This window comes from Talpa europaea, assembly GCF_964194135.1.
Source record: "Talpa europaea genome assembly, chromosome: 12".
NCBI classification, from domain to species: domain Eukaryota; kingdom Metazoa; phylum Chordata; class Mammalia; order Eulipotyphla; family Talpidae; genus Talpa; species Talpa europaea.
This window is the reverse complement of record NC_140079.1, coordinates 23,903,952-23,915,478: the sequence shown is the minus strand read 5'-3', so window position 1 is coordinate 23,915,478 and position 11,527 is coordinate 23,903,952. Positions and strand designations below refer to the sequence as shown.

Genomic DNA, 11,527 nt, shown 5'->3' with positions numbered 1-11,527 from the left:
CATCTGTGGTGGTGCGATCTGTGAGGAGATGGGAGAAGAATTAGGACAGGACTCAGATCCTTTGTTTTAAGAGTGAGGACTTGTTCTAGTGGTGCTGCAGTGGGGCGGTGGGGTGGCACTCTGGAAGAAGGCCAGAGCAAGGATTCCCCATCTTCACCTATTCATCTGTCCTTTCCTTTCACGTTTTCAGATCTCAGCTCTGTCTCCTCACTTCCCCAAGATGACACAATCAGGATGCAGTCTTTAGTGTCTATTAGTAGGTCCCCCAGAGTGATGTCCATAACACATTTCATAGTGAAGGAGACAGTATCTTGAAGAGATGAAATCAGCTGCAGAGGTGCTACAGCTGGTTAGCAAAGAAGCCAAGAGTTGTTCTTGGAAACATTTCTGATGTCATTTCCTGATGCTCTTACACAGTGAAGCTACTGTGACACCTCTGTGTCCAGTGCTCAGCCCTTCCCACCCTTCAGACTTCAGCACCTGGTTTTGCGAAGTGCTGGGAATATCCACAATTGTACTGTAATTTTTTCCCTTCCTTTCATGTAATCTTACCTCAGAGTCTCTGTGAGTAGTTTAGGAAGGGCAGGTACCTTCCCACGCCTTTGCACTGTGGTAATCCTGAGAATGAGAACATCAGAACAGAAAAGACTCAGCTTCCCAATTTCCTTCTGTTTGGAGACCTCATCTGCCAGACCTTCCTATTCTTTTTCCTTCAGCCCTGGAGGAGAAACAGGCTTGGGTTAAGGAGAAGCTAACTCCGCATTTGTTTGTGGATTTACATATGACTTCAGGACAAGGCAAATGCCTGGGCTTTATGTCTCCAAACCATCTACTGGCACATCGTGAATTTTTTCCAATTCTCTGTGGAGCGAGCAACTATTTTGCAAGCTTAGAAAATCAACGTCATTTAGCTTGAAAGTGTGGTGCAGTTCTTGAGGGAAGAAATTATTGAGCCTGTGTTTACATCCTTTGTCAAGGAGTTAACATTTATTCCTTTGGGACCCAGTTCTCCCCGCATTGGGGAATATTCTCCCTGTATTGGGTCTCATTAAGAATTATGAAACCTCATTGCATGGAGGAAATTGCCACCTTGTGTTCTTGGGAGTACTCTAATGCTCTCACTCAGTTCTTACTCAAAGTGGAGTGTTGGGGGATGGTGTCACTTGCTATTTCTAATATCTTTTTATATTTTATAAGGTTGATGTAACATTTGTCCTAGCATTCATCTTATCTCTTAATTTTAAGAGAATGGGTTCTGAAGTCAAATTGTGGGTGTGTGAGTTCACATTCTTCCCTTTTGTGTGCTATTTGATGAGGCCTCATAGGAGCCTCATTTACAAGGAATTCCACTTAGGAGGGCTCCATCCCCATGAGTGAAGTGCCTCTCCAAAGCCCCATCATCTATTAGGATTGTTTTGTTTGAATGATACAATAAATTTATGTTTAAATAGTAACTAATAAAATATAATAAATAACATCAAAAATAAAAATCAGAAGCAACTTTGGGATATAATTTCTTTCTGGGGATGGACTTTGCCAGTGTGGAGAGGGGCTGTTCAGCTCCTCTTGAAGAAAACCAGCTGTGGGAAGCGTTGTTGATTGAAAACCTACTCCTTTGAATCCACGTTAGTTTCAGTCTGCTTTTATTCTGCACTTACTCTCCAGTCTATGCTGGGCATGGTCTATCACACGCCCAGTCACTTTCTGTGTTACATGGGTCTCTTGTGACAGGCAGTCTTTTTGCTTAGGGACTTCCTATGAAAACGGCAGAGACATGTTCGAACTTCAGTGAGATCTGATCCTCCTACACAATTCTTGTCTACCTGTCTGGCTCTCTGTCTCTCCTCTCGCCCTCACTCTGTCAGTCTGACTCTCTCTTTGTCTCTCATCAGACTTTGTTCCTCTCTTGAGGGCCTTTATCACTGACTCCCTGTTCCTCTCCCTTTATCCTTCATAGACACTGACCACAGTAAAGGTCTTGCAAGTCTAATCATTTCTAATCATCTGGCTTCTTGGGGAAGCTTAAAAAACACAACTGTGACACACTGAATTTAAAACTTGGTAAGAAGTTTTGATAATTAAGAAAGCTTGGTTTTGTAAATCATTGCAGAGAATAAAAGATTCAGAAATAGATCTTCACTTACATAGTCAATAGATTATTTTTTAACCAAACAGTAAATACATGAGAAAAGTAAAATCTTTTATGGAATTGATACTGGAAATCTACCAATGTTTTGAAAATTGCATGTATTCAATCTGTTTAAAGTTTGCTAGAAAGAATAGCTTTTTAAAAAATTAATGTGTTTTAATAATGAGTTGTGATTTTTATATATGGAGTTATTTAAATGCATGGTTATAATTTTAGGGAGTTGGAAAGATAAAAATATAAATTTTAAGCAAAATTCACATTATGTTTTTGTTTAAAGATTGCTGAGTCACCAGCACAACCTGGTGGCTATTTAGTGAACTGCTTCATTCAGTGTTTTAAAGTTGCTTCTGAGTTTTGTCTCCATCCTCGGTCCTCTCCATGGGGTCTCTCTCTCTCTTTCTCTCTGTATTTAAAAATCACATTAACATTTTCATAATTATCATAATTTAAATTAAACCACATTTTTTGGTAATTTTTATTTTTATCCAATTATTTCTAAAGGATTGTATTCTTTCTTTGGCCTCAGAAGGTGAGGACTTGATACCTCTGTAATGGAGAATATATGGATTTCTGTTTTTTATAATTGAGGTAACATTGGTTTATAACACTGTAAATGGTTTAGGGGGATAAGTTCACACCTCTTTAGGTGTATGTCACCATAGCATACCTACCCATAAAGCACCCTTATCCCTTTACCTCACAAAATTGGGCACCCTCCCCCTTATCCCTACTCCCACTCTCTCTCTACTTCTAGTAGCTTCAATTCTAATTGAAATTATGTTGCTGTCACCTTAAAATAAACTATCATATCTAGGACCAAGGAACTGCAGTTACGAACAGAAAGCAGTTAGATGGCTTTGTAAGTTCTTATAGATCAATAAGTACTTTAAATATAAATGACTTAATTTCTCTAACCAAAAGGCAAAGACAAGCGAAACGGATAAAAATAACAAACAAGACCCAACTATATGTTCCATACAAGATACTTATTTCAGCTTTAATGACACATTTAAAGTAACGGGTTAGAAAAAGATAATGAGAAAAAGATATTTTGTGCAAGTGGAAACAAAATGGACCAGGGATAGCTATGTTTAATTAGACAAAAATAGACAAACTCAAGTAGCTGTAGTGAGAGACAGACTAATGACATTGTGATGATAATATAATGATGAATAGATGGTATTACACTAGATACCATAGTAATACAAATATTCATAAGAGACTACTGTGAATAATTGTATTCCCATAAATTGAATAACCTAAAAGAACTGGAAAGATTTATATATATATATATTATATATATGTATATATATATATATATATATATCTTAGTAGGTTGTGTAAGATTCTTGGATATGTAAGAATCTTTCCATTTCTTATACAACATACTAAGAGTGAATCATGAAGAAATAGAACATCTGAACATATCAATGATCCAAAACCTTGCAACAAAGAAAAGCCCAGGACCACATGGTTTCATTGGTGAAAAAAATTTTACCAAGTATTTTTGAGGAATTAATGCCAACTTGTTTTAAGTTTCTCTAAAAATTGAAGAGCTAGAACATTCTAGGTCAGAAGTACTTTTACACTGATGTCAGTTAAGGACACTACCAAAAAGGAAAAGTTCAGGGCAGTATATCTGAGAAAGATGAAAATGTCCTCAACAAAATTGTATCAAACTAAAATGAACAATAAATTAAAAGGATCATTTATCATAATCAAGGGGATTTACCCACAGGATATAAAGATGCTTCCATAAACACCAAGCAATAAATGTGATCTGCCAGATTACTAAAAGTAAAGGTAAAAATTATGGAATCATCTCAATAGATGAGAAAAAATTTCAATAACTTTCATGATTAAAAGCAGGATGGGGGTACTGCAAAAGGATCATGAAGGGAACTTGTAAGGGTGATGGAAATGTTCTTGATCATGATCATGGCTGTGGTTACATGACTGCATTAGTGTTTGGAAGCCACTGAACTGCACTCGTAAAATGGGTGCACTATATTGTATGCTAATGAATTAAAATGAATTAAAAAAGAGAAAATTACAAGAAGACTCAGTCTCAATTATTATCTTCTAGGTACTGACCCTGAAACATTTTCTGTAAGTTAACCAGACTTAGTTCTGTTAAGAAATTAATTTTTTAATGATTACAGAAGGTTGAATAAATTTGGATTGTGGGCCTCCCCAGTGGCACAGTGGTTGAGCGCTGGGTTTCGAAGCTGCCCGCAGTCTCTGCAGCACCAGTTCAATCCCCGGTCGCCGGGGAGGGTCCCACAGGGCACACAGATCTCTCCTGCCGCCCTCTGTTCCCCTCAGCAGTGTACTTCATCAGTCTGCCTGTTCTGCTCTCCACTCTGGCTCTGATATATTCTCTCACCCTCCCGCACTTCTGACTGTACCCAGTGCTTGTATAAATAAATAAATCTTTAAAAAAAGAATAAATTTGGATTGAAAACATAGAATACTACTCAGCAATAAAAGGACTGGATCATTGATACATACAACCACTAGTATGGAATTAATTGGGGATAACATGCTTAGTGAAATAAGCCAGTTTCAGAGTAGTTATATAGTGTGGGATTTCATTTGTTATTTTCCACATGGTTACTGGAAGACAGATATGGTGGGACAGGATGGATATAAATACAAAGTTGTAGTATAAGGGAGTTATTTTATGGTAGTTTAGAGTTCTGCATCTTAATTGTGGGGGGTTTACCAAAATCTACACAAGGATTCAAATTATATGCATCTACACACACACACAAATGACTCAAACACATAGTGCATGTAAAATTGCTGAAAGCTGAGTAGTTATATCTATAGTCTGATAATCTAGTTAATATCATTGTCCAAATACCAATTTCTGGTTTTGCTACTATATTACTGTTGTTGAAAATGTCAATATAGCAGGAAATGGGTGGATTTCAAGGGGTGATTTTTTGTAATTTCCAGTGCAAATTAACAAATTTAGATCCCTCCTCATAAGCATGATTATAACTTCGTATATACCTGGAAGAATAAAGTTAAATTTTCTTGAAACAGAAGTTAATTAATAGTGATATTTCTTATAGATTTTGTTTAATCTATTATGAGCAAAAGCATAATGAGTTATAATAACCTGAGTTAATTAAATTTTCATGAAATAATGGATCATTCTTATATTAAATTTTAACACTAAATCTGAAGTGTGTAAAAGATTCTTTTGTTTATATCTATAAACCTTACAAATATTGATGAACTAAACAAACTCAAATATTAAAAAAGGTCTAATAAACTTTACTAAAATGTTTATAAATCTTAATGAACTTAAGTCCTTAAAACTAATGTTACCTGGATTATAGTTAGTGTGTTTTTTGATGATAGCAATTATTTACATCTCTGTAAGGGACAGAAGGAGAGGATCCTTTCTCTTATGCTTTAGGGAATATGTAATCCCTGGTGGGAAATGTATATTCTTTTTTTTTTTTAAGGGTATAAACCTTATATTTTATTTTATTTTTTTTAAATAATAAATTTTATTTTTATATTCCCCATAAAATTGCAACCCCCCCATTCTGACCCCAATCCCTCCCCTCCCGCCCCTCACCCCCCAAAGAGTGTCTCTGGTTCATAGTTTTTTTGTTGATTTTGATTTTCACTTTCTTATAGTTATTCATTTTTCTGGTCCCTTATTTAAGTTTTCTAGATTCCTGCTATGAGTGAGACCATCCGGTATTTTTCTTTTTCTTTTTGGCTTATTTCGCTGAGCATGATCCCTTCCAGCGCCATCCATGTTGCTGCAAATTGCATGGGTTTATCTTTTTTGAATGCTGAGTAATATTCCATGGTGTATATGTAACACATCTTCTTAATCCAGTCATCTATTTTTGGGCATTTGGGTTGTTTCCAAAGCTTAGCTATTGTAAATAGTGCTGCTATAAACATAGGGGTGCAGGTGTTCTTTGGAATCGATGTTTCCGTGTCCTTTGGGTAAATACCTAGGAGTGGAATTGCTGGATCATATGGAAGCTCTATGTTTAGTAGGTACAGAAATCTCCACACAGCTCTCCACAGTGGTTGGACCAGTTTGCACTCCCACCAACAGTGCAGAAGAGTTCCTTTTTCTCCACACCCTCGCCAACACTTGTTGTTGCTAGTTTTTTTAATATGTGCCATTCTCACTGGTGTAAGATGGTATCTCATGGTAGTTTTGATTTGCATTTCCCTGATGACAAGTGATGTTGAACATTTTTTCATATGCCTGTTGGCCATTTGCATTTCCTCTTTAGAGAAGTTTCTTTTTAGCTCTTCTGCCCATTTTTTGACGGGATTATTTTCTTGTTGTTGAGTCTCATCAGCTCTTTGCAGATTTTTGTGATCAGTCCTTTATCATTAGTGTTGGGTGCAAAAATGTTCTCCCAGTTGGTGGGGTTTCTCTTTGTTTTTGTTATTGTCTCTTTTGCTGTACAGAAGCTCTTTAATTTGATGTAGTCCCAGCTGTTTATCTTTGCCTTCACTCTCACTGCTTTGGGTGATGTGTCTGTAAAGATGTCTTTGATGTGCAAATCACGTAGTGTTTCGCCTATATTTCCTTCTATATATTTTATGGTTTCAGGTCTTATGTCTAGTTCTTTAATCCATTTTGAGTTGATTTTTGTGTATGGTATGAAGTAGTGGTCAAGCTTCATTCTTTTGCATGTAGCGACCCAGTTTTCCCAGCACCATTTATTGAACAAACTTTCTTTGCTCCAATGCATATTCTTTGCTCCTTTGTCAAAGATTAGTTGACCATAAATCTGTGGGTTTATTTCTGGATTTTCTATTCGATTCCATTGGTCTGTGTGTCTGTTCTTGTTCCAATACCATGCAGTTTTGATGATTATGGCTTTGTAGTATAGTTTGAAGTCTGGGAGTGTGATGCCCCCATTCCCTTCTTTTTTTTTTCAGGAGAGCTTTGGCTATTCGGGGTTTTTTGTGATTCCATATGAATTTCATCAATAATTGTTCTATTTCTTTGAAGAATGACATTGAAATTTTGATTGGAATAGCATTGAATCTGTAGATTGCTTTTGGTAGGATGGCCATTTTAATAATGTTTATTCTTCCAATCCATGAGCAGGGGATGTCTTTCCATTTCTTTGTGTTTTCTTCTATTTCTTTTAACAGTGTTTTATAGTTTTCTTTGTATAGGTCCTTTACCTCTTTTGTTAGATTTATTCCCAAATAATTGATTTTTTTTTGTTTCGATAATAAAAGGGACAGTTTCTTTTTATTTCTTCTTCAGATTTATTGTTTGTGTATAGGAAGGCTACTGACTTTTGTGTGTTGATTTTGTATCCTGCCACTTTACTGAACTGATTGATTAGTTGAATTAGTTTTTCTGTGGAGTTTTTGGGGTTCTCTATGTATATTATCATATCATCTGCAAATAGTGATAGTTTGACTTCTTCTTTTCCTATTTGGATTCCTTGGATGTCTTTCTCTTGTCTTATTGCTCTGGCTAGGACTTCCAGTATTATATTGAAGAGCAGTGGTGAGAATGAACATCCTTGTCTTGTTCCAGATCTTAATGGAATTGCTTTCAGCTTTTCACCATTGAGAATGATACTGGCTGTTGGCTTGTCATAAATGGCCTTTATGATGTTGAGGTATGTTCCTTGTATCCCAAGAATTTCAAGGACTTTTATCATGAATGGGTGTTGCACTTTGTCGAAAGCTTTCTCAGCATCTGTTGATATTATCATATGGTTTTTATATTTCTTTTTGTTGATGTGTTGGATAACGTTGATTGATTTTCAGATGTTGACCCGTCCTTGTGTCCCTGGAATGAATCCTACTTGGTCATGGTGAATTATCTTATGGACACATTGTTGGATTCTGATAGCTAAAATTTTATTGAGGATTTTTGCATCAGTGTTCATTAGGGAGATTGGCCTGTAGTTTTCCTTTTTTGTGTTGTCCTTGTTTGGTTTTGGTATTAGTGTAATGTTGGCTTCATAGAACGTGTTTGGTATTGTCCCTTCTCAATTTTTTGGAAGAGTTTGTGAAGGATAGGCACTAATTCGTCTCTGAATGTTTGGTAGAATTCACTTGTAAATCCATCAGGTCCTGGGCTTTTGTTTTTGGGGAGGTTTTTGATTACCATTTCAATTTCGCTAATTGTAATTGGTCTGTTTAGGTGTTCTATTTCTTCTTTATCTAGCTTTGGGTGATTGTGGAGTTGTAGGAATTTGTCCATCTCCTCTAGATTGTTGAACTTGTTTCCATATAACTGTTCATAGTAGTTACTGATTATTCTTTTGATTTCTGCTGTGTCCGTTGTGATTTCTCCTCTTTCATTTGTGATCCTGTTTATTTGTGTTTTCTCCCTTTTTTCCTTTGTGAGCCTGGCTAGGGGTTTGTCTATTTTATTGATTTTTTCAAAGAACCAACTCTTGGTTTCATTGATCTTTTGGATTGTTTCTTTAGTTTCAATTTCATTTATTTCTGCTTTGGTTTTTATTATTTCTTCTACTGGTTTTGGGGTTTTTTTGTTGTTCTTTTTCTAGATCTTTGAGCTTCGAGATTAGGTTGTTTCTTTGAGTTCTTTCTTGTTTCTTGATGTGAGCTTCTATTGCTATATATTTTCCTCTTATTACTGCTTTTGCTGCATCCCATACAGGGAAATGTACATTGTTAGGATGTAAACACAGACACCAACTTTCTCCTTCCATTGCTTATGACGATGGGAAGGTTCCACAGGAGACCTATACTGGATTTATAATAGTTTCAAAATATTAAAATCCTTCAGTAAATGTAGAGACTTGGTAGCAAATCTTTTTCTTATTCCTGTCAGTAAATTTATAATAAGAAGTTTGATCTATCCCTCAGAATGCCTACTGGACCATTCAAAGTGTGAGATCTATGGTATGACGCTTTTGCCAATAAAGAGAAGAATCTGTGACTATGTCTGGTTAGCTTTGATACTTCCAAAGCCAGTTCTTACAGTTCAGAGGAGGTGAAACAAGCATTGATGGAAGACAGTGAGTTAATTATGTTTCTATTTTTCTCTCCCTCTGTTTCTGAAAAGTGAGAAAAAGTACTTATAATGAATAACAAGAACTCAAAGGGCGTAGCATTTTGATTCTTCTTCTTTTATATTTCTCAGCATACACTCTTTATTGACCTCCTCCTCAGTCTGGTAGCACATAGCTGTCGCACTACCAAGAGCCACATCTAGTGTATAGCAACATCAGAGATTTATCTTTTTTATTTTTATTTTTTTTTAAAGATTTATTTATTTATTTATACATTTATACAAGCACTGGGTACAGTCAGAAGCACGGGAGGGTGAGAGAATTCACCAGAGCCGGAGAGGGGAACAGAACAGGCAGAGTGACGAAGTACACTGCTGAGGGGAAGAGCGGGCGGCAGGAGAGGTCTGCGCACCATGTGGGACCCTCGCCCGGTGGCCGGGAATCGAACCGGTGCTGCAGAGGCTGCAGGCAGCCTCGCAACCCAGCGCTCAACCACTGGGCCACGGGGGAGGCCCGATTTATCTTTTTTAAATGACATTTCAATTGAAAAATGCTACTTGCATAGAATATTTTATCTAACTATACACTTGATATATTTTCACAAACTTAACAACTAGTTTAATCAGCACCCAAATTATTATTTTTCATGTCATCCTACAAAATTCAGGAAAGCACACTCACCTTCCTCATTCATTTTCTGCTCAACTAGATGGAATAGAGAAAAGAATGAGGAGAAATGCTGGAGTGCATAGTTTATTATAAATCTCAGACTACCACGGCTCTCCTCATTGTTACCAATTAGTGACTACATGGAATCTTGTAGGAAGGTGTCCGAAAGTCCTATAAACTGTTAAGGACTCCCTTCTTGGGAATGAGTATTTGTAGCGTGTTTACCCTGGAGAAATCCTGCCTTTCTTGATGCATATCGCAGAGCAACTGAGGTTTCTGGTGGGTAATAGAAACAGGATTGGAAACTAGGAAGCTAAGAAACAGATGAATTTGGGGAAACAAGCATACTATTGAAGCTCATTAGCAGGTAGCTTTGATCCTCAGTACTCCATCCCTCTCTTGTAATACAGACAGGAGAAATTTTTTTGTCACCTGCAGCTTATGCAGACAAAAGACAAGTGATATGTTGTGAGAAGTATGTGGCTACAATCAGACACCATGAAAAAAGGAGAACTTACTTGATTTCTACCTGTCTGAGTACCTCCTCATAACTGAGAGCTTGTAAGGGGAGAGCTGGGTTCCCTATTAATGGAATTTTCTTCTGTTCTCACAGATTTTTGAAGATAATTATGCTGGCGAGAAATGACTCTTTAGTGACTGAATTTATTATTGCTGGATTAACAGACCATCCAGAGCTCCAGCAGCCTCTCTTCTATCTGTTTCTAATGATTTATGTTGTTAGCATGGTGGGCAACCTTGGCTTGATCAGCCTTATTGGTCTAAATTCTCACCTCCACACCCCCATGTACTATTTCCTTTTCAATCTATCCTTCATTGATCTCTGCTACTCTTCTGTTTTTACTCCAAAGAATTTTGTATCAAAGAAGAATATAATTTCCTACCGTTGGGTGCGTGACTTAATTGTTTTTCTTTCTTTTTTTTTTTGTCATCTTGGAATGCTGTATGTTGACTTCAATGGCCTATGATCACTATGTGGCCATCTGTACTCCACTGCTGTATAAAGTTACCATGTCCCATCAGGTCTGTTCTCTGCCAAGTTTTGCTGCATATGTGATGGGATTTGCTGGAGCCACTGCCCACACAGGATGCATGCTTAGATTAACCTTCTGCAATGCAAATGTCATCAACCATTACTTCTGTGACATCTTCCCCCTCCTTCAACTCTCTTGCACCAACACTTATGTCAATGAAGTAGTACTTATTGTCATGGGCATTAATATCACAGTACCAAGTGTTACCATCCCAATTTCTTACATCTTCATCCTCACTAGCAGTCTTCATATTAGATCCACTCAGGGAGGATCAAAAGAATTCAGTAACTGCAGCTCCCACATCATTGCTATTTCCCTTTTTTTGGGTTCATCAGCATTTATGTATCTTAAATAATCCTCTCATGGATCTATGGGGCAGGGAAAAGTTTCTTCAGTTTTCTACACTAATATGGAACCCATGCTGAACCCCTGATCTACAGTTTAAGAAACAGGGATGTCAAGGTTGCACTGAAGAAAGCCCTGCTTCACATGTTCTAATTAGGAGTTAAAATGTAAAGATATTTGGGCCTCCCTGGTGGCTCAGTGGTTGAGCGCTGGGTTGCGAAGCTGCCCACAGCCTCTGCAGCGCCGGTTCGATCCCCAGCTGCTCCCCGCCACCAGAGGAGGGTCCCACATGGCGCGCAGACCTCTTC

At 37.3% G+C, this 11,527-nt stretch overlaps 1 protein-coding gene across 1 annotated transcript; it reads left to right on the top strand.

Moving 5' to 3' along the window:
* Positions 1 to 10,451: 10,451 nt before the first annotated feature.
* LOC311181454 (olfactory receptor 8B3-like) lies at positions 10,452 to 11,229 on the top strand (the record flags this gene model as incomplete). The annotated part of the gene is given in 2 exon segments (XM_084249924.1): positions 10,452 to 10,742; positions 10,744 to 11,229. Coding segments are annotated over 2 exon segments (777 nt in total).
* Between the last annotated feature and the right edge of the window lie 298 nt (positions 11,230 to 11,527).